At 45.3% G+C, this 27,560-nt stretch overlaps 1 protein-coding gene across 1 annotated transcript in view; it reads left to right on the plus strand.

The window, feature by feature from the left end:
- The first annotated feature begins 717 nt into the window (after window positions 1-717).
- The window catches only part of LOC147423507 (aminoaldehyde dehydrogenase ALDH10A9, peroxisomal-like), a 56,961-nt gene continuing 30,118 nt past the window's right edge, over window positions 718-27,560 (plus strand). Inside the window, exon 1 of the mRNA XM_086502345.1 lies at window positions 718-934. Within this exon, the coding sequence (XP_086358471.1) occupies window positions 817-934 (118 nt within the window). The 5' untranslated portion in view covers window positions 718-816. The remainder of the gene's footprint in view (window positions 935-27,560) is intronic.

Genomic DNA, 27,560 nt, shown 5'->3' on the forward strand with positions numbered 1-27,560 from the left:
AATGATTTGAAGGTATCCACTTACAACGTGGTTCCCATATCTTCGAAGCTTAAAACCAACCAAACAGTAAGGCTAAGTTTAGATGAAGTGGCGGGAGAAAAAAGAAATTTGCCTTTTGCCACATGCCGAATACCCATAGGGGCAACAAACTTCCGCCCTACTCCCAAACCTTTTGGACCCTTCCCTCCCCCCTTGAAAGACTTCATATGCCACCTAGAACTTTGTAAAAGGTCTGCAAGTCAGATTTGATCCATTGCTCAACCATTCATGAATTGTCATGTCCTCTAAGCCACGTGATCTGTGTGAGCCAATTGCTCACTATTGTCGCGTTGTGTAAACTGTAGCACACAGATGATAGTTAAAGGAGACCCCCTTCAGTCATTGTCGTTTGTACCTACCTAAGAGCTGCGTCTCACATAGCTCATGCAGGGGTTCCCATGCTCTACAAGCACGTAGATTCATGGTCTCACAGAGGATGTACAGTTCGTAGAGGGGCTCTGCTTATGCTCCGAAACCCCTCCAAAAGCTCCAAACCAATTTTAATCACGGAGAACCCTGGGATCATCTCAAAGCGCTTAAGTCACATGAATGGAGCTACCACATGTCTTCAAGTTCCAACCGCTAGGGGGGACGCAGCTCTAAAGCACTCCCTGCCAAGTGTGATACATCGGGTCCCGCACTCGTGGGATATACATCAGGCAAAAAAACATTTACACTTGACAGAACAGAGGCTGCACTATAGGTGACGGCACTCACGTATTCGCGCGCGCACACACACACAGAGAGAGAGAGAGAGAGAGAGAGAGAGAGAGCGCCATGGCCATCAACCCTCCTCAGGTTCCTCTACGCCAGCTCTTCATTGGTGGTGAGTGGCGAGAGTCATCGCGTGGAAATCGCCTTCCAGTCGTGAATCCTGCCACAGAAGACTCCATAGGTCGGTTGCACATGTTTTCGCTCAATTTTTCAACATCTTCCCCTGCCCCCTGCTGATCGACCTGTGCTTCCTTTTATCACTCTGTTTTCATTTTTCTTCATGCAATCGAGCTGAAAATGATTTCTACCTCGAACTGGCTATGGCTTCAAAATTATTTATTTTGTACTTGTCTTTGAAGGGTTATTAAAGTAGCTAGACATATGACTAATTTGAGGAAGTAAGAACGGGGCTGCCTCTATTGCACTGTGATCGCATGTCAAGAGACAGAGGGGAGTGTCTCTTACAATAGGTTGCGTCGCCTGTGATGCATTGCATGCTGAGACAATGTTCTACCTTACTTTTCCGAGGGTATTATCCCAGACAGTACGATTGCATGCTGAGAAAATTAGTACCTTAGCTTTCAGAGGGTACTATGGCCTTCCAGTCTTTGCAGAAAATTTTTCATTGTGGGCTCAGAGGGCCTTTTGGGAGAATATTGCGCTGAAGTATATGGACAACCAATCGACCGACGGTTGTCCTCGCCACATGCAAATCTTAGGTTCTGTGTTTCTTTTTTTCTGGGGCCTTATCTTTTTGTCCTTGGTACCGCTGCTCTTGGACTTCTGGCAGCGTAGAGAAGATCCATGACTTTGGGCTTCCTTAGGCTTGGATTTCTTTTTCTGAATCTGACAATTACTTAAAGATGTGGCATGAAGGATGGCCTTCCAAGACCATCCTTGTTTCTCATTTCCAGAAGACACTTTTATCTTGACCATCTATGAGGTCTGGCTGCTACTTGTCAGTCGATCAGAAGATACTATGTCAATACCATAAATTCCCACAATCAGCGTGTGGTATGCTGTCATGGTTAGGCTTCTTGTTTTACTTTGTTTTAACTTTTTGTAAGGGTATGTGAATTGTTGTGCTACATTTTGACAAGTACTTCTGCTAATTGCTGTATACTCAAAGAACCAAAGATCTTTTGTTTTGAAGGGCTTTGGTATGGCACTTTGGCTGAGTGATACTGCCTTTACCATTGGCGGAGTGGTTTGGGAGCTGTCACGTGTGCATTGTACTTGAGCCATGTGCATAATCTACTGCTGCAGGTTAACATCAATCTTAGTTAGCTTAGATTCTAGCTTGGCACCTTGTAACCCTCTAGAAGAATGGGCATGATCAGGTCATAGTTGCATTCCCTCACTTGCAGTGAACAATCACTAAGCATATCCATTTGGAGCATCAGAAGATCAATACTACCAAGTACTTAGTAACAAGTACCCAAATGAGCAGATCAGCCCTAGCGAATTTGCCTCAGCATCAGCATAGCACTTAGTATTCATTATTTAGCTATTGTATCAACATTTGTGCAAGTAATTAAATCTCTTTCATTGTGTTTATTTTAGTTCTCTCAAGTGCAGTAAAGTAACCTTGTGTTTGTGCAAAGTTTTAGATCTGAGTTAAAATCCCTAAACCCTTCTGTTGCACCCGACATTGGTATCAGAGCTCTGGATGTGCTTTGGCTTAGCAAATGCAAGGAAAGAACCAAGAACCCAAGCTGAACCAAGAACCTAAAGAATCTCTCTCATTTTTTTTAAACAAACAAAGAAGTTTTGTGTCCCCGTCGTGGACTAGTACCTGTTGCCTATAGATATTAGCCACTTCCACCCCTTAGTCCATTGTGCATCGGGCGCGCTCTTGTATTATGTCTTGAATTACCATGAAGGCATAATCTCCTCAGCATGAACGAAGATTGTCATCAATACACAAAGATCCACATCTTGAGTACCAAGATCTGCTTACCTCTTATGCGGATATGGAAGGAGTTGGAGATAGGATTCCTGACCCTCTTCTGCATTCGCATTCACAGGAGAGGGTTAGAGATTAGCCCTAGCGATTTTGCGTCAACATTAGCATAACACTCGGTATTCAGCATTTAGCAATTGTATCCACATTTGTGCAAGTAATTAAATCTCTTCCATTGGGTTTAGTTCAATTCTCTTAAGTGAAGTAAAGTAACCTTGTGTTTGTGCGAAGTTCTAGATCCGAGTTAAAATCCTTAAACCCTTCCATTGCACTTGACATTGGTATTAGAGCTCTGGACGTGCTTTGGCTTCGCGAACTCAAGGGAAGAATCAAGAACCCAAGCAGAACCAAGAACTCAAGGAATCTCTCTCAGATTAAAAAAAAAGGACAAAGAAGTTTCGTGTGCCTGTCGTGGACTTATACCTGTTGCCTATAGATATTAGCCACTTCCACCCTTAGTCCATTGTGCATCGCGTGTTCCCGTTTTTATCGTTATGCCTTGAATTACCATTAAGGCATAATCTCCTCATCATGAACGGAGATCATCATCGAATACACAAAGATCGAGATCTTGTCACATGCACTTCTACCCCTATGTGCATGTGGACAAGCTAATTCGTATTTCTAGGATTTAGGACAACCTAGGAAGTGTTCAGGCACCCTTGTGAGCCTGTACGCAGGACGTGCATGTCCAGGCACTTCAGAGTAGTTGCATACCCTCTGATTGCACATGAGCACATGTCACAAGACGGGCACTACGTGCCAATAGAAAAGAATAGACTGAATAGACTTTTAGCACTTCAATAACAACTGAATTGAGAGAGAGAGAGAGACGACACGCGACATGGAGTGGCGGAATTCCACCCCAGAAGAGAGTATTGGCCCCAAACCTTGGCGCCCCTTTCGGTATTTCTTTATATTGCATCAACACAGTACAAGCTGGTACTCCAGACTCTGCACCTTCTTTAGGAAGCATGGCAGAGAATGAGCCCTAACCTCATATTTAAAGGCCCTTGGCTTGAAAAGCAATTACAGTGAAAAGCCTTCAAAACTCAAAAGCTTCTGGTCCAAAAGCAATACCAAAAAGCTGCCAACGTAAATCACGGAAATCCGTACAGTGTTGCCACGTCAACACTGCCAACGTAAAAAGCGGAAATCCGTACAATGTTGCCACATCAACAGTCAGCAGAATTTTCTTACTATCTGTGCAGGTGTGCCACGTCAGCAAACCGGTGCGTATCTTTTGTGTGTGTGTGATGGTCCTGCTTCATCTTCTGCTGCTCTGCCTCTTCACTTAGGGTTTAGGCCCCTCGGCCCACATTTGCAAGTTGGCTCCCTTCCATAGCAGCTAAAATACGCGTATTTTATTTAGAATACACGAGGTCCCGTATTGAAACGTACAATACGTCTCATAACATTTTCTATTCTAACGTTTTTTCGCTCAAAACGTATGTCTTTTTCTAGTTGATCAATTGTATTTTAGAGCTTCATGGTGCTTGTTTATGTATGTTATGGTTAAATATTGAAGAGTCATTGAGGAGGTCCATGAACCACTTCATTTGTTCTTACTAAAGTATCATATTTAAAAAAGTCGACGTATTTTATTTTTGATTCTCAAAAATATGTCTAGTACGCGTATTGTACATCGCGTGTTAAACGTCTTGTCCCGTACCGTAGCTGCTATGCTCCCTTCTTCAGGGCTTTGACACGTTAGCAGTTTGTGACATCTCCCCTTCTTGAAAGAGAGTAATCGTCCGCGATTATAGCATATCTGCAAAACAACATAAGTTAGCACAAAAATTTCCGAGGGGCATTCCGAGGGACAATCAGTTTGCTCTTTTTGTTGAGGAATTAGCTTCTCCTTTCGGCTCTTTTGATCAAGGAGTTAGCTTCTTCTTTCGTCCAGATTGGAACTCTTGATATTCCGATGTAGTAAAATTAGCCATCACACCCAGACCGTACTGATCTTCCGTGGGTGTCTTGATTCACTAAAATTACATACCCAGGCAATCTCATCCAATTAGGAATATTCAGTGGTTGGCACATCACAATGCAACACAAATGCTCACATATGTATTTTACAAGACATAGAAACATAAAGCCGCCGATGAACACTCCCTTCGCAAATAACCATCCAGGTCCGGGCCATGAGCTGTTCAACGACTCCCTCATCACTCCTCCCGCAAATAACCTAAAAAGGTTCGGGCCATGAGATATAGAGGCCTTTTACAACCGAGTGTCCCCCAGACCGCAGCCTGCGTCGTTTGGAGGTGCTGAGAGTAACCATTGCTCATACTTCTTAATACTCCTCCCGCATAACCATCAGGTCCGGGCCGGGAGTCACAACAACAATACTCTCCTCGTAAATAACCACAAGGGTCCGGGCCATGAGTAAAAACAACACTTTACAATCATTCAATACTCCCCCCGCAATTAACCACAAGGGTCCGGGCCATTAGTATGAACAAGCATTCTCAAACATCATTTCTCACTACTTCACCCGGGAGTAAAGTCACCAATCATTGAAACGAGTATTACAACCAGAGTCAAACAATTCAAATCGGCACCAAGACAGGTTCAAAACAGATACCATCCATTTCAAACAAATTCCAAACAGGATCACCAAACAAGTTCTCAAACAGATTTCAAAACTTAAAAAGCAATCTCGATATCAGTCGAGCTCGAAAAGTCGATTGACTTTTCATTTTGAAACCTGCACCAAAAGATTAGGGTTAGGTTCATTCCATAGCTCGTAGCCGAGCACAGCATGGTCCATCAGCTCTTGGACAAACAGTGTTTCTTTGGCGGCGATGGTAATCCCAAAATAGCAATCGCACTGGACCTCCAAGGTCATCTGCTTGTGAAGAGACATCTACTCGGAGATGTTGAGAAATTTCAAGTTATAATCTGCTAGGGTTTCCATGGCAAGCATTTCAGGATACCCCACTCTGCCAGAAGTTGCACTCTGAAGGAAGATGTCAGAAACCATATAACTTCGGGCAAAATTTTTCTTAAAAGCTTGCCAAGTCCTTGGAGTGTGCGGCTTGGTAGCTGTAGACATCAACATCTGCATGGCATTGCTTTTGAGAAAAACAGTGACTTGAAACAAATCTTGGATCCTTCTCTTGCAATTGATCTTAATGGCTTATTGTAAGACATGAGCGGTGAAGACGGGAGCGCGCCCGATGCGCGATGTAGTAAGGGTGGGAGTTTCTAGTGAGTCCGGGGTTGGAGCACGAAGCCAAAATTTCCAATGAACTTTGGAAGTGCGATGTTGCTCTGTCTCCTCTTTGGTAGGACCGGTATGCTTTCAGAAAAGCACATGCCTGATGCTCTGATACCACTGTAACAAGACGGGCACCACGTGCCAATAGAAAAGAACAGACTGAATAGACTTTTTAGCAGTTCAATAACAATTGAATTGAGATAGAGAGAGAGAGACGACACGGAGTGGCGGAATTCCACCCCAGAGAGTATTGGACCCAAACCTTGGCGCCCCTTTCGGTATTTCTTTATATTGCATCAACACAGTACAAGCTGGTACTCCAGACTCTGCACCTTCTCCAGGAAGCATGACAGAGAATGAGCCCTAACCTCATATTTAGAGCCCCTTGGCTTGAAAAGCAGTTACAATGAAAAGCCTTCAAAACTCAAAAGCTTATGGTCCAAAAGCAATGCCAGCGTAAATCACGGAAATCCGTACAGTCCTACCACGTCAGCACTGCCAATGTAAAAAAGCGGAAATCCGTACAGTTCTGGCACGTCAGCTGTCAACAAAATTTTCGGAATGTTCGTACAGGTGTGCCACGTCAAGAAACCAACGCGTATCTGTTGTGTGTGTGTGTGTGTGATGGTCCTGCTTCATCTTCTGCTGCTCTGCCTCTTCACTTAGGGTTTAGGCCCCTCGGCCCACATTTGCAAGTTGGCTCCCTTCTTCAGGGCTTTGACACGTCAGCAGTTTGTGACATCACAACCAGTGTCTGCTAGGTGTAGGCAATGGGGAGTGTTCCATACAGCACCAATAGCACCAAGCCTAGGTTAAACTGCATACGAAGCACCTCTTATTAGTAGGTCCTCAACTGATTAATAAGTGACATTTTGCATCATTTTCAGAAGATTGTGGGGGCAAAATAGTATTGCCCGACCCAGTTTTTGAATGCCTTTATAAGCGACCCTAAGGGGGTCACTTCTAGGCAAGAAGAGAAGTACCTACAGAACCCGCAACACAAGGACTTGTAGTATCAATGCTTTCAACTAGAAGTACTAGCGTTTTCCAGCACCTCATCGCCAACATCTTCAGTACCTCATTGCCAACTTTTCCAGCCCCTCATCGCAAGCGTTTCCAGCCAGCATCCTTTAGCGTTTCCAGCCAGCATTCTTTAGTGTTTTCAGCAACACCATCATCGTGGATCAAGACCAGCCCTAACGTTTTCAGCCATAGCAGATTTCAGCCTTTATTACCAGAAAATTGCCGAGTTCAGCCTGAGTTCCCTAGCGCTTTCAGTATCGAGCCTTAGCCTCGCCGCACCTAGCATTTACCGCAAGTACCCATCAAGCATCTCAGCATGTATTAGCAGTTGTGTAATGTCACAAGACGGGCACCACATGCCAATAGAAAAGAACAGACTGAACATACTTATAACAAACCCATCAAGCATCTCAGCATGTATTAGCAGTTGTGTAATGTCACAAGACGGGCACCACGTGCCAATAGAAAAGAACAGACTGAACATACTTATAACACTTCAATAACAACTGAATTGAGAGAGAGAGAGAGACGACACGCGACACGGAGTGGCTGAATTCCACCCCAGAGGGTATTGGCCCCAAACCTTGGCGCCCCTTTCGGTATTTCTTTATATTGCATCAACACAGTACAAGCTGGTACTCCAGACTCTGCACCTTCTCCAGGAAGCATGCCAGAGAATGAGCCCTAACCTCATATTTAAAGGCCCTTGGCCTAGAAAGCAATTACAGTGAAAAGCCTTCAAAACTCAAAAGCTTTTGGTCCAAAAAGCAATACCAAAAGCTGCCAGCTTTTAGTAAATCGCGCTTGTGTCCGTACAACTGGCCATGTGTCAGCCTGCCACGTCAGCAAATTAGGGTTAGGGTTAGGGTTTTTGATTTTAGGGTTAGGGTTTTAGCAGAATTAGGGTTTCATATATAATTAGGGTTTTTGATTTTAGGGTTAGGGTTTCAGCAGAATTAGGGTTTTGGGCAAAATTAGGGTTTTTGATTTTAGGGTTAGGGTTTAAGCAGTTTATTACATGTAATCTAAAGCAAATACCTCTCTAGAGATAGAGAGGGGGCCCTTGGAGGGTGTTTGGGATCTCATCTGGTGTCAGTCTTCTCTCTCTATCACTCACAGAACCTTCACTCACATCATCACTCTCTTTTCTCTCTAGTCGATTGCACCATAGTTATGTGGAATGGGAACGGGGAACGGGAATGGGAATGGTAGGGTCCGGAACGGGACGGGAACGGGGTCGGAACGATCGACTAAAGTAAGACTTCAACTACTTCCATTCAACTTAGTCCCAAATCAACTCCTAAACAACCCCAAAACTACCCCCAAATTTGCCCCCAAACCTGTCCCAAATATGTCTTCTTAACAGCCCCAAATATGCCCCCAAATGCCTACTTTTGTCCATTCCGCCCCGCGATCCGTTGTTCTGCCTCACGTTCCCCCCCGTTTCAGAACGTCATTCCGTTCCCGACTCCGTTTCGAGAACGGGACTTGTCCGGAACGCCGTTTCGGAATGTATGGGTTGTGCCGTTCCCTGTTACAGTGGATTACACAACTCTGATGAAGCAAAAGGAACTCTCTCTCATTCAGAAAAAGGAACCTTGAGTACGCACTGAGCACTCATCTTAAGCATACACCATCATTCACTTCCGTTGCACATTACATTGGTATTAGGGCTCTTTGGTAGTGTTCAGTATCATCATTCAAGAAAAGGGCCATAGAGAACCACAGAGAAATTTTTGCTTGTTTGAGATTGCACGTAACCCAAGACCACTTGGGTGTGTCGATCTCTCTAACTTGCGTTTTTGAAGAGTGACAGATAATGTCACAAAATGATGACGTGGCAGGACCCTATGGACAGAACGGATGACGTGGTTGTTGACGTGGACATACTGCTGACATGGCACTGTACGGATTGCTGACGTGGCCACTGTACGGATTGTTGACGTGGCTGTAGCACAGTCGTCGGCTTATTGCGCTGACATGCTGACGTGGTAGACTGTATGGATTTTCGTGAATTGTGTTGGCTGCTTTTTGGCAGTTTTTGGAACCAGTTTCTTTTTGGGTTGAATGCTTTTGAGTTACGAGCTTTTGGGGCTCTGCTTTTGGCATCCCTTGTAATGTTAGGTGCAGCGGAATGAATGTTTGCGCTTTGCTCAAGATGAGTGCTCCGAACTGTGCTCAAGGTTCCTTTTGTTCTTATGGAAGGTAGAGCCTTCCGTTCTTAATGAGAGTGTAATGATCACAAACAAAGTGAATGGACACTGTGCGTGAAAGTGTATGAGACTGAGAGATAGAGAGAGAAGAGAAATACGACACCGGAGATGTTGTAAAACCCTCCTCCGAAGGCCCCACTCTCGTCGGCGAGAGTGGTCTACTATTGATTGCACAAATTGGTACAAACTGAATGCATGTGACTGATGCAAGTCAAGGCTAGATCGACGACGACGATGGGGATGGTGAGACCGATCTAAGGGCTGAAATCTGCTACTCTTTATCTGCTATCCAAAAACGCTAATGGGCTGAAATCTGCTGCGGCTGAAAACGCAGGAGAAAACGCTGCCCTTGCTGGTCTTTATGGCTGAAAACTGTCGGTGCTTATCTGCTGAAATCTGATGGTTCTTAGGGCTGAAAACTGATGATCTTTACGTGCTGAAAATCGCCATGGTTGAGGGCGATTTGACATGCTGAAAACGCTAAGGCTGCAGATCTGGAAAACGCTAGAGCTCTCCAAAAACGCCAGGGCTGCAACTCTTCTTGGAGGAAAAACGCTAGGGCTGGGACTGTCTGGGCGACGAGTATTTGCTGAAGAAATCGCCTATGGCTGAGGTTTATGAAAAACGCTAGGAAAGGGATTCTTTTGCTTGGAGGGAAATCGCCACCAAGGATTCTTGCTGAGAAGTTGCCTGTTGAGCGATGGAGCTCCTGCTGCCTCTTCTGCCCATTAGTGCTAGTCTAGGTTTGCTTATATACAAACTTACTCATTTTGCCCTACCTACTTTCCAACAAAAGTCACTTAAAAATAATAAGTGAAAAATGTCAAAAATAGGCTAAATGCACTGGAAAATTCCCCTGAAGGATTCTGATGCGAATGCTTATGATCATGCTGTGTGCAACCGGAGGATATGCATCTAATTTAAGTGTCTGGTCATGCACGGTCTGCGAACAGACTTATAAAAGTGCTAGATCACTTCTAAATCTAGATTGACTGGACTGACTGAACCCTTGTCGTGCTGTAGCTTGTCCATGGACACATAGGGTTGGATGTGTCACGTGACATCCCCTCCTTTTCAAAGTGAGGTACTGGTATCGAACTGTATGGCGTCGAGGGAGATCGCCAATAGCATCCGGAATCCTGGAAGGGACTCTTCGCCGGCCCACTCTGATGTGTTGGTCGTACGGTACTTGAACTTCATAAAGGTCTGCGACGCTTGCTTCTTTGGGCCGCGCCGAAAGCGACACAAAGTCTCCTGTGGCTCTTTCAATGCTTCAACTTCGTCTTTAGTCATGCTTCTTTCTTCAAGAATCTTCATGGCTGAAAATTCCTAAAACCATTTCCAACACAAAACCATGAACATACCTATTCCATGTAAAGTGATTGGAAAATTCTTGTCTTCCTCAAAGATTGTGCATGCAATGTAGATGAACAATTAGACGGAGTGCCAAACCGTTCACCACACACACGCAAACAATGAGATCGAATCTTTCTCTTATGATCTAAAGCAATCAACTATGACAATTTGCAACGGAAATGCCCATGCTTGGTGCTCATACTTTCATGTACGCTTTCTACAAATGTGTCATGCCAAGGAAGAGACATGGAATGTGACTTCCTTACATACATACTTTTCAGCTTTTCATGAACAATCCGCATACATTCGTGCTCATTCATGAGTGGAACGTGCTCAACGTACAATATTTCATGCCTAGGAAAAGGGATCACATAAAGACACTGACTAAAATACAGGAAACGATCACGAATGAAACACTCGTGCGTACTTCCTGTGAGGGTTCTGTGGACCTAGGCTCGAGAGCCAAGATTGGTTCTTCCTGAGGGGGTGCTTTGGACCTCGGCTCGAGAGCCAAGATCGATCCTTCGTGATTGATCGAATCTGCAACGAGGTTAGCTTCGCTAGAAAAAGCATCAACTAACACATCATCCTTGTGAACAATCACATCATCTTCATGCAACTCATCATGCTTGTGAGAAATCACATCTTGATCATGCAAATCATCATGCTCATCATTAACATCCAAATCATCATGCATATCATTGTCATTCAAATCATCGTGCAAATCATTGTCATTCAAATCATCATGCAAATTCTGTGTGTCATGCTTGGGAGAAGAAGAGACTGAGAGAGTCTTTGTTTGTCTCCTGAATCTCTTGCATCTGTGCCTTCACTTGAGATAAGAGTCGCAAGAACTCTTGCATGTGTCGGTCGTTAGGTTCTTGTCTTGCTTTGACTGCTTGTCTTTCTGCTTTGCTTTTTGCGTGTCTGCGATCCATTTTTGCTTTTCTTTCTGCGTGTCTTGCTTCGCGTTCTAACTTCATGTCCATCACCATCTTGTCGATAGCCTCCATAGGAGTTAGTGCAATCCTTGACGTAGATGGGGAAGGGGGAGGGTTGGAAAAACCTACTGGTGGGGAAAATTCTTCTTCGCCTCTCTCATGCGCATCACCTCCAAGCGAAGTATCCGTTCCGCTTCGAGTGATGACCATTCTGAAGTCGTGGGTTCTTGTGGTCTTGGGTTCTTAAGTTCACGAGGAACTTGGGTTCTTGGGGGTCTTGGTTCTTGGGTTCTTGAGTTTCTTCTTTCACTTGCAATTTGTTTTAGAGAAGGATCTTCTCTTCACCTGAGTTCTACTCTTTTCCGCGGGCGCACCGCTTCGCGGCCTTGCGCTCACACCAAGGTTGCTTTTTCCCACCTCACGTTGATTGGCGGGCCGCTAAGTGCACGGTCCGCTCTCAATGAGTGAAAAGAGGCACAAGGGGGGTTGGACAAGCCCTTCTTTCTTGGGTTTCTTGTCACTCTTCAAAAACACGATTAGGAATCGACACGCCCAAGCGAACTTGGGTTCGTGTGACCGCAACAAGCAAGAAAAATTCTTGTGATTCTTTCCTTGAGTGATACAGAACACTGCCAAAGCTCCGATACCAATGTTAGGTGCAACGGAATGAATGTTTGCGCTTTGCTCAAGATGAGTGCTCCGAACTGTGATCAAGGTTCCTTTTGTTCTTATGGAAGGTAGAGCCTTCCGTTCTTAATGAGAGAGTGCAATGATCACAAACAAAGTGAATGGACACTGTGCGTGAAAGTGTATGAGATTGAGAGATAGAGAGAGAAGAGAAATACGACACCAGAGACGTTGTAAAACCCTCCTCCGAAGGCCCCACTCTCGTCGGCGAGAGTGGTCTACTATTGATTGCACAAACTGGTACAAACTGAATGCATGTGACTGATGCAAGACAATGCTAGATCAATGACGACGACGGGGATGGCGAGACCGATCTAAGGGCTGAAATCTGCTACTCTTTATTTGTTGTGCAAAAACGCTAATGGGCTGAAATCTGCTGCGGCTGAAAACGCAGGAGAAAACGCTGCCCTTGCTGGTCGTTATGGCTGAAAATTGTCGGTGCTTATCTGCTGAAATCTGATGGTTCTTAGGGCTGAAAACTGATGATCTTTACCTGCTGAAAATCGCCATGGTTGAGGGCGATTCTGACATGCTGAAAACGCTAAGGCTGCAGATATGGAAAACGCTAGAGCTCTCCAAAACGCAAGGGTTGCAAATCTTCTTGGAGGAAAAACGCTAGGACTGGGACTGTCTGGGCCACGGGTATTTGCTGAAGAAATCGCCTATGGCTGAGGTTTATGAAAAACGCTAGAAAAGGAATTCTATTGCTTGGAGGGAAATCGCCACCAAGGGTTCTTGCTGAGAAGTTGCCTTTTGAGCGATGGAGCTCTTGCTGCCTCTTCTGCCCATTAGTGCTAGTCAAATTCTGTCGGATTTTTCCCAGAATCTTGACTTGGAGTGTCCAAGTTTGTTACATTTTCCACCAAGAATCTGTCCAAATCTTCATTCTTTTCTTCAATTCCCGCGCCAGATTTTCAACTTTTCTTTGCCTTCCCACTGAGAGGTGTTATCTTTGTCAAATTCTCCACGAGAACCCATGAGTAATCTGGAATTCTTTATGGCTTATGCCCTATAGGACACCACGATGACGTAAGGGTGGAGTGGCTAATAAGTCCAGGGTCGGGACACGAAGATCCTTTCACAAAAACCTGCATGTGCTGCAAAAATGATCAGATCCTTCATAGAAGAAGAATCTTTTTGTGCTTTGATACCACTGTAACAGGACTAGACACTCCAAGCGAGAAATCAATAGCAACACACGACCAGAGACTTCATAACCATTGAACTTTAATAGACAGAGAGAGAGTCGACACGGCCGGGCGTAGTTCCGTGCCCAGAGGTATTGGCCCCAAAGTCTGGCGTCCCTTTCAGTATTTCTTTTTCATTAATAATTGCATAGTACTGCTCCCGAGGGACCTCTGCACTCACTCTGCATCCAGATGCTCTGCAGAGTGAGGCCCCAAGGGCTCCTTATAAACATTACATGTCACGTGACACATCCAACCCTATGTGTCCGTGGACAAGCTACAGCACGACAAGGGTTCAATCAATCCACTCAGTCTAGATTTAGAAGTGATTTGGCACTTTTGTGAGTCTGTTCACAGACCGTGCATGACCAGACACTTAGATTAGATGCATATCCTCCGGTTGCACACAGCATGATCATAAGCATTCCCATCAGTATCCTTCAGGGGAATTTTCCAGTGCATTTAGCCTAATTTACCTATTTTTGACATTTTTCACTTATTATTTTTAAGTGACTTCTGTTGGAAAGTAGGTAGGGCACAAATTCACTTCAAAACAGTTTACAATTGATTCGACATGGCCCGACGGAGTTCCGTATTGGCCCCAAAGATTGGCGCCCCTTTCGGTATTTCTTTTTATATTAATCTTCGAGCAAGGTACAACTCCCGCGAGTGCTCGCTCTCAGACTCTGCGTCCAGATGCTCTGCAGAGGGAGCGCCCTTGGGTTTCTTATAAAGGTTACATGGGATGCTAAAAGCAGAGCCCCAAAAGCTTCAAAATCAAAAGCCTGATTTAAAAACCACTTAAAATAAAGCAATGCTCCCCAAAAGCTTCTCAGCAATTTGCGTAGGATTTTTAACTGTTCTTTTTTTTCCCAGCGCAAAAAGATGTTGTCGTACAATCCCGCAAATCACGGAGGTCCGTACGCTCAGCTACATCTGCCTGCTGTCAGCGAAAATGGCGCCGCAAATCATTGGTTTCCGTACAGGCTATGTCAACAAATCAGCGAGATTTCCGGAACCTATTTTTTGGCCAGCCCGGGTGTGTTGTGTATCTGTTGCCCAATGGCCACGCCACGTCGCCGGTTTGTGACATACCCCCCTCTTGAAAGCATTGTAATCGCCCTCGATTACGCCTGCAAAACAGACGAGGCCATAAATTGTCTTAGCTGACACTGACTGTTAGTACCGACGCACTAGGAAAACACATCTAGCACATGTACCAATCGACAGTCACATCACAGGACATCATATGACAAATCACATTCAAAATTCATTCGGATCTCAGACCATGATTAATCGGAAACGTATTTAGCAATCACATCTAGATCCACTCGGGACCTCATAGATGCCCGATTAACTAATCATTATTGCAGTCATGTCTATCAAGATCTTTCAGACTGAAATGGTGCAGTCATTTCGTCTATTAGTTCCTGCACTTAAACAAGTCAAGTACAAATCAGTATCGGGATTCCAGTTCATAAAGTCATACAGCAGAATACTGCCAGCTCATAGTATCCCTGAAACTCAAAAGAGACATCAGTGACTTTAGTATCAAAAATCGGGGCAATCTGTTGACAAAGGAGTGGAGCGACTCCCCTCTTGTGCATACCTGCTGCGCCCAGCTGATTTCGAAGCTCAATTTGGAATAGACTATGCTAAACCAAATGCTTCAAGGTAAAGGTTCACAATCTGAGGAGTATCTGCCAGGTCCTCCTGCTCCATCCACTTCTCATCCAATGCGGGATAGTTCTTGAATTTAACCAAGAACCGCCTTATCATTTTACCTTTTACCTTACTATCTTTATGTGCCAAAATCTATTCTGGAACGAGTATCTCCTCGTTTTCCTCCACTTCGGGTTGCTCATCTGGCTGCCTATCATCGGGCACATCGCCTTTAAAAGGCTTTCGGAGACTCAAATGAAAAGCATTGTGAATCCTCCAAGTATCGGGCAGCTTCAATCTAAAGGAGACATCATTTATCTTTTCGGAAATCCGGAAAGGTCCATAGCATCTCATGCTGAGCTTTGGAAAAAAAACTGCTCCTTTCCCTTTTTGGTTCTCAGGAGTGCCTTCTCAAAATGTAAGAGCACCCAATCGTTCTCCTTTAATTTCAAATTGCGACGATGTCGATCTGTTGCCTTTTTTCTGTCTTTGCGGAGATTTCTCCAAAGCCTTTCGGACCAAGTCCAAGTCCCTCGTGAACTTGTCGGCTTCAAAAGAAAATCTAATTTTTCGTGCTTAGGAAGGGTGGAACCTTCGTAGCACCTTTAATAATCTCAAATGGCGCCTTCCCCATCAAAGAGTTGATCGTGTTATTGTAGGCATATTGCACCAAGGTAAAAAAAAACCTTTCCCATGTAGTTTTCTGATCCAACGAAGAAGACTTCAACAAATCCAGTACGACTGAATTTGCAATCTCAGATTGCTCATCTGTCTGCGGGTGGAAAGATGACGAGAGCAGCAACCGCGTGCCAATGTTCTCCCAAATAGCCTTCCAAAACAAACTCGTGAATCTGGGGTCTCTGTTGGGGACAATTGTCTCAGGCATGCCATGTAATCTGAAGATTTGGACCACAAACAGTCTCGCTAAGTGATCCGGCTCAACTGTTTTCTTCACTGGAATGAAATGAGCTTGCTTGCTAAATCTGACAATAACAGTCCAGATACCATCGTGCCCACTTTGTGTTCTGGGGAGATAAAAAATGAAATCCATTGCAATACTTTCCTAAGGGTGGGTGGGTATGGGTAAAGGCTTTAACAATCCCTGTGCTTTATGCCTGTCAAACTTGACCTTCTGGAATACCAAGCAACTGCGTACAAAATCATCCACGTCCTCCTTGAGTCTCGGCCAAAAGAAGTATCTCTCCACACCTTTTAAAGTGGTAGCAATGCCGCGGTGACCCGTAAATGGTGGACAGTGGCATTCGGTTAAAACCTTTTCCCTCAACGGCTGTGTAACGCACAACATCAATTTCTTCATCAAGTAGCCATTGCGAATGGAATATCCCGCTACTACCTCCCGATTCCGTATCCGAGTGAAAATATCTGCAAAATCTGTATCTATGGCATACTGATCGACCATATCCTTGAAGCTCCTATGATGTATCGCGGAAATAGCGAGAACCAACGGCTTCCGGGACAAAGCATCTGCTACCAAATTCTTCTGTCCCTGCACATGGACAATCTGGAAGTGAAATTGTGACAAGATGTTTGCCCACCGCATCTGTTTTTTCGATAGCTGCTTTTGTGAGAAGAAGTAGCGTAAACTCTGATGATCTGTGAAGACCGTAAAAATCGGCTCCGAGTAGGTAATGTCGCCACTGAGTAAGAACATGGATAACCGCCAAAAGCTCTTCCTCTTATATCTGTGTTGTCAATTCCGGCCTTGAAAACAATCGGCTCTCATAGGCAATGACATGGCCTTCTTGCATTAAGACTGCACCCAGACTATGACCACAAGCATCACAATATACTTCACATGACTTCTGCAAACCCGACAAAGTCAAAACTGGTCCTATAGTCAATTTCTCTTTCAATGTCTGAAAGGCAGTCACCTCTGTGGGTCCCCACAAGAAAGGGACTCTTTTCTGTGTCAAGATATGCAAAGGGGAAGCAACCTCTGCAAACTTTCTAAGGAACCGCTGGTAGTAAGAAGATAAGCCCAAGAAGCTTCTAACTTTATGGACATTCTTCAAATTGGGCCAATCACGGATAGTCTCTATCTTGGCCGGGTCCATCTGCACTCCTGCTGCTAGACGATGTCCCAAAAAGTGTATCTCGGGTAGGAAAAAATCACTTTTCTTTGGATTAATCACCAACTTGTGATCTCGTAATGCCTAAAAGACCTGTAGCAGATATTCTCTATGTTTTGCCTCATCCTTGGAGAAGACAATAATGTCATCAAAGAAAGTGCCCACAAAAGATCTGTACTCTCTGAAAATCTTGTCCATCATTTGGTTAGACGGACAAAGGTCGCTAGAGCATTGGTAAGCCCAAAAGGCATCACCAGAAACTCGAATAAACCGAAGGTCGTATGAAAAGCTGTCTTGTAGATATCTCCCGCCGTGATTCGGATCTCATGATATCCGCTTTTCTAATCGATCCTGCTGAAACACGAGGATCCCTGTAGTCGGTCAAGAATATCCTCGATCCTAGGAATCGGAAATTTGTTCTTGATGGTGATTTGATTGAGAGCTCTATAATCGATGCACAATCTCCAAGATCGTCTTTCTTCAAAACCAACAACACCGGAGAGCAGTAAGGTGAAGTACTCGGTTGGATAAGACCCTTTTCCAAGAGGTCTTTCGCTTGGTTCATAATCTCTTCATTCTGGGCTCGACTCACATTGTAAGGTGGTCGGTTCGGTGGTGTGCTTCCAGGTATCAGATCAATGGTATGATCCTCAGGACGAGCTGGTGGCAACTAGCCTGGCAGGCCCTTACAAAAGCAATCGGCATGAGTGTGGAGAAAATCTTGACGTTCTTTTTCTAGGTCAAAACACAATCATCATTCAAATCTCTCTAGAAAATTGAGGAAAGGAGCTGAATTTCATCAAGTACAATCTTTGTGCCCTTCATTTGTCAAAGTCGCTTTCTCAGCTTGAGAGTCAACCACGGCATTATTCGTATGGTACCAAGGGATTTCGAGGAGGACGTCACAACCTCCCAAGGGCATTACGTAGAAGTCCTCGTGCCCTAAACACCCCTGACATTGCAAACGAAGTTTGCCAATGATCGGTGTAATGGCATCATCCCGTCCGGGTGCCGCTAGAACTACCTCCGCCTCTGACCTCAGCCTGTCAGGCGTAATCCCAAATCGAGCCGCCAATTCAAGTGAAAAGAAGTTGGCCTTGGCTCCTCCATCAAAGAAAATGAGGGCTTCCTGTTCTTTGTCACAAAGTGATGACGTGGCTACCCGTCTCCAGAAACCCTAAAAACCTGCAAACCCTAATTTTGGAAACCCTAACCCTAAAACCTGCAAACCCTAATTCTGCTGCCAAAAACCCTAAACTGTAGAAACCTCAACTCTAACCCTAAAGGCAGCAGGGGAAGATCCCGGAAAATGCGCAGCCATGATGATGTGGTAGCCCGTGATTTGCGGCGAGATTTCCAACAGCAGGGCAGTTTTTGTGCCAGCTGTTGGTTTTGCTTTTTGGCCATGCTAGAGTTTTATTGAAATTGCTTTAGAAGGCTAAAGTTGACTTGCTTTATTTCTTTTAAAGTATAAGTGAAAGAGAAAGAAAGAACTCCTGCTTTATTCTAAAAAGAGGGCTTTTGATTTTCAACTTTTGGGGCTCTGCTTTTGGCAACCTTGTAACTCTTTATAAGTGAAGTTGGTCTCTCACTTCTCAGAGCATATGGACGCAGAGTCTGAGAGTGAGACCCAACCGCACTCTTGTACTTGAACTCAGATTAATACAAAAAAAAAACCGAAAGGGGCGCCAGTCTTTGGGGCCAATATCTCTAGGAACGGAACTCCACCGGGCGAGTGTGAATCTATTGTGAACTGTGAACTGTTTTGAAGTGGTTATATTGTGATTCTTGTCGTTGTAGTCTGGGTGCGGTCTTAATGCAAGAAGGCCATGTCATTGCTTACGAGAGCCGATTGTTCTCAACGCCGGAAATGACAGCATAGATTTATGAGAAAGAGCTTTTGGTGGTTATCCATGCTCTTACTCAGTGGCGGCACTACCTACTTGGAGCGGATTTTATTGTCTTTACAGACCATCAGAGTTTGTGCTACTTCTTGTCACAGAAGCAGCTATCAGAAAAGCAGATGCGGTAGGCGAACATCTTGTCACAGTTTCGCTTCCAGATTGTCCATGTACAGGGACAGAAGAATGTGGTGGCAGATGCTTTGTCTCGGATGCCGTTGGTTCTGGCTATTTCGCGATACATCATAGGAGCTTCGAGGATATGGTCGACCAATATGCCACAAATACAAATTTTGCAGACGTTTTCACACGGATACGGGATGGGGAGACAGTAGCGAGATATTCCATTCGGGATGGCTACTTGATGAGAAAAACCATGTTGTGCATTACACAGCCGTTGAGGGAAAAGGTTACGATTAAATGCCACTGTCCACCTTTTTCGGGTCACCGCGGCATTACTACCACCATGAAAGGGATAGAGAGATACTTCTTTTGGCAGAGACTTAAGAAGGATGTGGAAGAGTTTGTGCGCAGTTGCTTGGTATGCCAGAAGGTCAAGTTTGACAGGCATAAAGCACAGGGATTGTTACAGCCTTTGCCCATACCCACCCGCCCCTGGGAAAGTATTGCAATGGATTTTATTTTTGATCTCCCGAGAACACAGAGTGGTCACGATGGTATCTGGACTGTTATTGACAGATTTAGCAAGCAGGCTCATTTCATTCCAGTGAAGAAAACAGTCAAGCCGGATCACTTAGCGAGACTGTTTGTGACCCAGATCTTCGGATAACATGGCATGCCTAAGACGATTATCTCCGACAGGGACCCCAGATTTACGAGTTTGTTTTGGAAGGCAATTTGGGAGAACATTGGCACGCGGTTGCAGTTCTCGTCATCGTTCCACTCGCAGACTGACGGGCAATCTTAGATTGCCAATTCAGTGGTTTTAGATTTATTGAAGTCTTATATCTCGGATTAGAAGACTCAATGGGAAAAGTATCTACCTTTGGTGGAATTTGCCTACGATAACACGATACACTCTTCAGCGGGGAAGGCGCCATTTGAGATTGTTGAAGGTGTTGCGAAGGTTCCACCCTTCCTAAGCACGAAAGATAAGATTTTTGAAGTGGATGAGTATACGCGCGACTTAGACACGGCTTTTGCCAAGGTCCGCGAGGCTTTGCAAAATCTCAAGAACGACAGAAAAAGGCAGCGGATCGCCATCGTTGCGATTTGAAATTGAAGGAGGATGATTTGGTGCTCTTACGTTTTGAGAGGGCACGCCTGAGAAAGAAGAAGGGAAAGGAGAGGCTTTTTCCAAAGCTTAGTATGAGATACTACGGACCTTTTCAGATCTCCAAAAAGATCAATGATGTCTCCTTCCGACTGAAACTGCCCGACACTTGGAGGATTCACAATGCATTTCATGTGAGTCTCTTGAAACCTTTTAAAGGTGATGTGCCTGACGATGGGGAGCCTGATAAGCAACCCAAAGTGGAAGAAAACGAGGAGATCCTTGTTCCTGAACAGATTTTGGCACATAAGGACACGAAGAATAAAGGTAAAGTCCGAGGCGGTTCTTGGTTAAGTTCAAGAACTATTCTGCATTGGATGCGAAGTGGATGGAGGAGGACCTAGCAGATACTCCTTAGATTGTGAAACTTTACCTCGAAGCTTTTGGTTTAGCATAGTCTACTCCAAATGGAACCCAGAATACAGCTTGGTCGGAGATCTGGTGCAGTGGGATGCACAAGAGGGGAGTTACTCCGCTCCTTTGTCAACAGATGCCTCGATTTTGATACTAGAGTCACTGATGTCTCTTTGAGCTTCAGGGATACTGAGAGCTGACAGTATTCTGCTGTATGACTTTATGAAATGGAATTCTTGAATATGATATTGATTTGTTCTTGACTTCTTTTTAAGTGCAGGAACTGATAGACGAAATGACTGTAGCATTTTGGTCTACTTGATCTCGAATAGACATGGTTGCAATAGGGGTTAGTCAATCGGGCATCGATGATGTCCCGACTGGATCTAGATGCGATTGCTAGCTACATTGCCAATAAATCATGGTCTAAGATCCGAATGAATGTCGAGTGACGTCCTGTGATGTGACTGTCGATCGGTACATGTGCTAGATGTGTGTTCCTAGTGCGTAGGTACTAACAGTCAGTGTCTACTAAGACGGGTTATGGCCTCTGTTTGTTTTGCAGGCTAGGGCGATGACAATGCTTTCAAGAGGGGGGTATGTCACAAAGTGATGACGTGGCTACCCGTTTGCAAAAACCCTAAAAACCTGCAAACCCTAATTTTGGAAACCCTAACCCTAAAACCTGCAAACCCTAATTTTGTTGCCAAAAATCCTAAACTGCAGAAACCCTAACCCTAACCCTAACCCTAAAGGCAGCAGGGGAAGATCCCGGAAAATGCGCAGCCATGATGACGTGGCAGCCCGCGATCTGCGACGAGATTTCCAATAGCAAGGCAGTTTTTGCGCCAGTTTTTGGTCTTGCTTTTTGGCTACGCTGGAGTTTTATTGAAATTGCTTTAGAAGGCTAAAATTGACTTGCTTTATTTCTTTTAAAGTATAAGTGAAAGAGAAAGAAAGAACTCTTGCTTTATTGTAAAAGAGGGCTTTTGATTTTCAGCTTTTGGGGCTCTGCTTTTGGCAACCCTTGTAACTCTTTATAAGTGAAGTTGGTCTCTCACTTCTCAGAGCATCTGGACGCAGAGTCTGAGAGTGAGACGCAACCGCACTCTTGTACTTGAACTCAGATTAATACAAAAAGAAATACCGAAAGGGGCGCCAGTCTTTGGGGCCAATATCTCTAGGCATGGAACTCCGTCGGGCCAGTGTGAAGCTATTGTGAATTGTGAACCGTTTTGAAGTGGTTATTTGGTGCTGTCGTGGTCGATTCTTGACTTGGAGTGTCCAAGTCTTTACATCTTTCACTTTGCCCTAGATGCGGCAAAGTTTGTACTTGCATTCATCCGATTCGGTTCGGGCCCCATGCAATGTGGTACGAGTTCTGTTTTCATCTGCCTTTTTTGCCACATTCCTCTGCTGCTGTCTGCAGGCTGTTCTTGCTGTGCCTTTTTGGGGCACTTTGCGGAGATGTGCCCATGTTCCCCGCATCCAAAACACTTCCCCTCTTTGAGATAGATAACCCTTCCTCTAAGAGTCTGTCGGGGACGTGTATCATTCTTTTCTTTGTTTTGGGAACTGTTTCTCTTTCTACTTCCATTGTGAAAGGTCTGTTGGGTTCTCTTTTCTACTTTCATTGTGAAAGGTTTGTTGGGTTCTTTGAGTCAAGATCTCATCCGCGGGTAAGTCAAAGTTCCCGAATGTATCGCAAAAACCCCGTTCCACATGACCCATCAATTCTTCAAAAGAATGCAACCTTGTTCCAAGCAGTATTCTCGGATCTCTGTAGGAAGTCCGCAGCAAAACCGCTCAATCTGTTCATTAAACAAGACCTTCGTAAATGAAGATGCTGGTAGAAAAGAGTTCCAAAATCTCTCGCAATAAGCATCCAAAGAATCTCCCTTGGTCATCCGAAGATGATTCCAAACAGTTCGTATATCTCTTTCGTACTCCTGAGTCAGCCAAGAAGAAATAAAAAGGATAAAAAGGTTTGTGACAGAAAATTTTACCAGAGCGGAGTACAAATGTCAACTGCAGGTTGACACATCTGTAAAAAGATTGATCAAGTACTCCATAGACCCAAGACTTGCGAAACACTTGAAGCATCACCTGATGGATAAGATTTACTCGAAATGGCGTATGGCCATTGCTTCTCCTCTCAGGTCGGGAGGAAAGCCGAAAGGACAAACGGGTGCAAAAAAGCGGAACTTGTACTCGCAGAAAGAGATGGACAAGAACTCTTGAAAAGAAGACTACAAGAAGATAAACTTGAGAGTTATAGAGCAGCAGCCGAGTGCGGAAGAAAAGGAAAGATGAAAGCAGAACTGGTACCACATTGCGTGGGGACCGACCCAAATTAGATGAACGAAAGCACAAAACTTTGCCGCACATGGGGCAAAGTGTAAGTGTGAGTGCAAGTGCAATGATTACAAAGAAAGTGAATGTTATTATGAATGAAAGTGCAGAGAGAGAGAGAGAGAGAGAGAGAGAGAGAGAGAGAGAGAGAGAGAGAGAGAGAGAGAGAGAGAGAGAGAGAGAGAGAGAGAAGAATACGACACCATGCGGTTCTCAAACCCTCCTCCAAGGGCCCCCCTCTCTATGGCGAGAGGGGTCTATGCTATAGATTGCACAAATCTGGTACAATGGTCTAGATGCAATGGACTTGTCGATGATGATGGCGACAACGAGGACGGGCTGAAAACTGAAAACTTAAGGGCTGATATGTTGAAATCTGAAATCTGCTGGCTGATTTGGAAAACGTTGGCTGAACTGAAGGGATGATGCGGATCTGCTATGGGAAGGGTGAGATCGGCGAAGCTATGGGATGATTTGCAAGTGTCAATGGCTGGAAACCAAAAACACCAGCAAGTTTTACTGGGTTGGAATGCTAGTTTTACTGGGTTGGAATGCTGGAGACTGAAAACACTAGGCAATTCTGCAAGTTTGCAAAACGCTAGGCTGCAAAAAGGCCAAGTGCTGGATTTGAAAACGTTGGCTGATCTAGGAGATTTCAAAACGCTAGGTGTCTTGTTGGTAAAAACGCTAGGCTCTCTGCCGGTCTGCTGAGGAGAAGCACTGCAAGTTGTGAACTTCTTCTGCTGTCTCTTCTGCCTGTAGTGAGCGCCCCCCCTTTGCTTATAAATGTTCATCTGGTTGGCTCGAGGAGTCCCCCCTACAACCCCACGACCTTGGAAATGGATAAATTAAATAAATAAAATCATAAAAATGCCTGCAATTGAACTGCCCCCAAACTGTGATGGAATTTGGGTGTACTGCTTGGACAATGCAAATGTTGGGTGATATTGGGTTGTGCAATCAGAGGATATGCAACTACTTTAAGTGCTTGGACATACATGGCCTGCGCACAGGCTCACAAGGGTGCTAGAACACTTCCTAGGCTAACCTGAACCCTAGACATGAGATAGCTTGTCAACATGCACATAGGGTTAGATGTGCATGTGACCCGGGGGGGGGGGGGGGGGGGGGGGGGGGGGGGGGGGCAATGGGGAGGGGCAGCGAACAGTGCAGGTTGAGGGCAGCAGGACGTGAGGGCGGGAGCAACACGTTGCTGCAAGGCAGCGCGAAAAGAGGGGGGGGGGGGGGGGGGGGGGATGGCGAGCAGAGGAAGCAGGAGTAGCGAGCGCGATTCTCCTCCAGAGAAGTTGACTTTTAGTAAGTATGATGGTAAGATGGATGCTTCTGTGATTTATTCTTGGTTGCATCAATTTAATGCTTAGTTTGCGACCAACAAGAATTACGGTAATAGTAAAGTTTTGACTATGGCCATGTATTTGTCGGGTTATGCCATTAATTGGTATCAAGCCTGGCAAGAAGCACAATTGGCTGAACATCTTGAGCATGCCGCGGATGACGCACTACAGTCTTACCATTGGGCTGACTCCTAAGACAAGCTTAGAGGCTCGTTTTATGCCATCGTAGAACCTTGATCGGGTGAAAGAGGATTGGAGAGGCCTCAAGCAAAATGGCAGTCCCGTTATGTCTTTCTAATCGTATTTTGCAGATAGGTGTTCAATTGCGTAAGTCGGATGAGGATCGCAATGATACCTATGTTAATCCCTCGCTAGATCCATCTTACGTCTATGACATAACACAAGCCAAACTCACAACATAGAGAACGGCACAACATAAAGAAGGTGTCACAAAGTGATGATGTGGCATGCGAACTTCAGTGGAAGTGTACAAGATTCCAACTTTGGGGGTCTCGTCCGCCCTAGGGGATGCTAGGAAAAATAAAAGCCCAGGTTGCGTGGACTCTTGACGTGGCAGTATGGTACGGAAATCTCGGAATTTGCGGACAGTGTTGATGTGGCACATGCGTACAGATTTCCGCAAGATCCGCCGCAAAACGCGTTGGTAGCTTGGGCCAAGCTTTGACACTTGATGCTTTTGAGTTTCAAGCTTTTCATGTACTACTTTTGTAGAGCCCTTGGGGCCTTTAAATTGAAAACCAAGGCCACTCTCTGGCTCAATCTGGCTGATGAGCAGGGCAGAGGAGACCCTCGGGCCTTGTAACTTTGCTCAAGCATTAATACAAAAATAAATACCAAAAGGGGCGCTAGTCTTTGGGGCCAATCTCTCTGGGCACGGAACTACGCCGGGCCGTGTCGACTCAATTGAATTGTGATTAAAGTTGTATAGTGGTTTTTAAGTGATTTTCTCGCGTGTCATACTAGATTCTCGACTTGGGGTGTCTTAAGTCTGTTACAGAATGGGCATTCAGAGCCAATGCGGGCTCACTCCTCGAGCTTGATAGCTTGTAGCCTACTGGTGAAGGCTCTAGCACAAAGCCTGGCATCCCACCAAGCCCACACCAATATGGGATGCAAGGCTTTTTGCTAGAGGCTTCGCCAGTAGGCTACAAGCTATTAAGAGCCTAGAGTCCAAGTGTCGTGATCACACAATGATGCTTACAAATGTTTTCAAGGTTCTATTTATAGCTCCTTAACCGTCCTATCCAAAGGGCCAAGTTCACACTAGCTAGACATATCGGAGGCACCCATCTTGATGTGTGGGTACGTAATAGGTTCGGTTACCTTGACCACCTTCCTCGTTCCATGTTACTATAATTCCATTAGGCATCATTCTGAGAGTGCGCGCGTGCGGAAGCGTGAGAGAGGAGAGACAGAGAACACAAAACGCTTTTAGGGTGTGGGGAGGGGGCGATTAGCCGTGAGATCAGCTGCGAATGACACTCTATATTAGACGTAACCAATATACATGATAGATTCACCCCAAGCAGCCTATATATAGGGCTCTTGGGTGAGGTCGGGCAAAACAACCACGATTAGCCACAATAAAAACCCACGACCATAAATATGGGTTTGTACCTGTGTAGGGCGCTTGAAAAGGCGGCCGGCCCAGAAGTGGGCGGCCTGTAATGTAGCCTACATGCATATGCTATGGGTGGCCAGCCCGGAGGCACACTAGCCGTACATGCATGCCCTAGACCTGTGAAGCAACAGAGTGGTGTAAGTCTTAACACCCCCTCTTAGCACCGGATGCTGAACAAACCGCATGAAGTCGAAGATGTGAGGGTAATGATAAAGATGTCTGCTGCGATGTCCATTGAAGGATACTCCATGAGTGTAGCAGCAGTTTGGGGTGTCCCAACCTCCGAGAGATCTCCATGGTAAAGTGCCGTCACAAGCAGTGTATCAAACTGCTATACTCCGCTAATGCAGTGTGAAGATCCTACGTGAAGGTCCCGAACTAAGTGTGAAAACAACTTCTTGTCAGAAAAGAAGTGCCAATAGACTTGGTTGTCTTGCCCAATAAGATCTGTGGTGTCTGTAGTCAAACCGTTTGGAGAAAATAGGGAAGCCCATGAACCGTCATGAGAATGACTGGAAGCCTGGCAATGCATGAACCTGTAACCCAGTATGGCCAGGTGGCTAAGCTATGAAAAACTCCAGGAAGGCTAGATGTAGCAATCTGCGTCGTAAACGTCCTCCGAAACAAGGAAAGCCAGACTAAACAGTCTGCACTGTAGAAGCTACCGTAAGCTGCAGCAGTCACCGATAGACCGCACGGACCACCACGGGATGGTGTCTTCAGGAGGTGGGGTAATCCAAGATGAGAGGAAAGCCAGACTCAACAATCTGCGCTATGTAGAACCTCTGAGAAGAGGTGTGGTTAGACCAAGCTGTCTGCACCGTGATCATCCTGTAGAAGTAGGGAAGCCAGATTGAGCAGTCTGCACTGTGAAGAACCTATGAGAAGAGGAAAGGCCAAACCAATCTGTCTGCGCTGTCTTGCCTGTATCTCTTGCCTCCAATCCTCCAATGTCAACCAAAACAAAATTTGCGCCGCCAACGCCACCAAACCGCATCTCGGTGTGGCTCTCAATGTGAATGAGCTGGGAGTGGCCTACTGCCCAGGTCGGGGGATAAGTCTGCTGTTTAGGTTACCGAGAGCGAGTGTAAGCAACTCTTAAGGCAACAATCCAAATGATCAGGAGTGTAGAAAAGCAACTGCACTACCATCCAAGCCAAGCTCCAGGTAACTAAGGATGTAGTCGCGGGATGCCTGATCTGCTGCATCTTGTGGGTAAACTCTTCAAGAGAGTCCAAAGAACTGAAGTCGCACTCCAGAGTGTAGATCCAAGCAATGAACCCGTCCAAGAAGAGATCCAAGATCCTCTTCCTAAGTCCATGTAGATGCTCTTGTGTAAGCAAGTGATCTGACGTGTCGAGGTCAAGTGGTAAGTGTCTGTCCACCCAAGATGGTGGTATCTTCTCTGGGAATGTTGGAATCCCATATGCCATGAGCATGGCCATATCTCGTGTGAACTCCTCTGATGAGTGCATAGGTGTGTCCATAGCAGACCACAAGTCACCACCCCCTCTCGAGTGTGCAACCGCCGAATGATGGTTGGAATGAATGGATCTCCCAA

Source organism: Adiantum capillus-veneris, chromosome 26 (genome assembly GCF_014529385.1).
Source record: "Adiantum capillus-veneris isolate H3 chromosome 26, ASM1452938v2, whole genome shotgun sequence".
NCBI classification, from domain to species: domain Eukaryota; kingdom Viridiplantae; phylum Streptophyta; class Polypodiopsida; order Polypodiales; family Pteridaceae; genus Adiantum; species Adiantum capillus-veneris.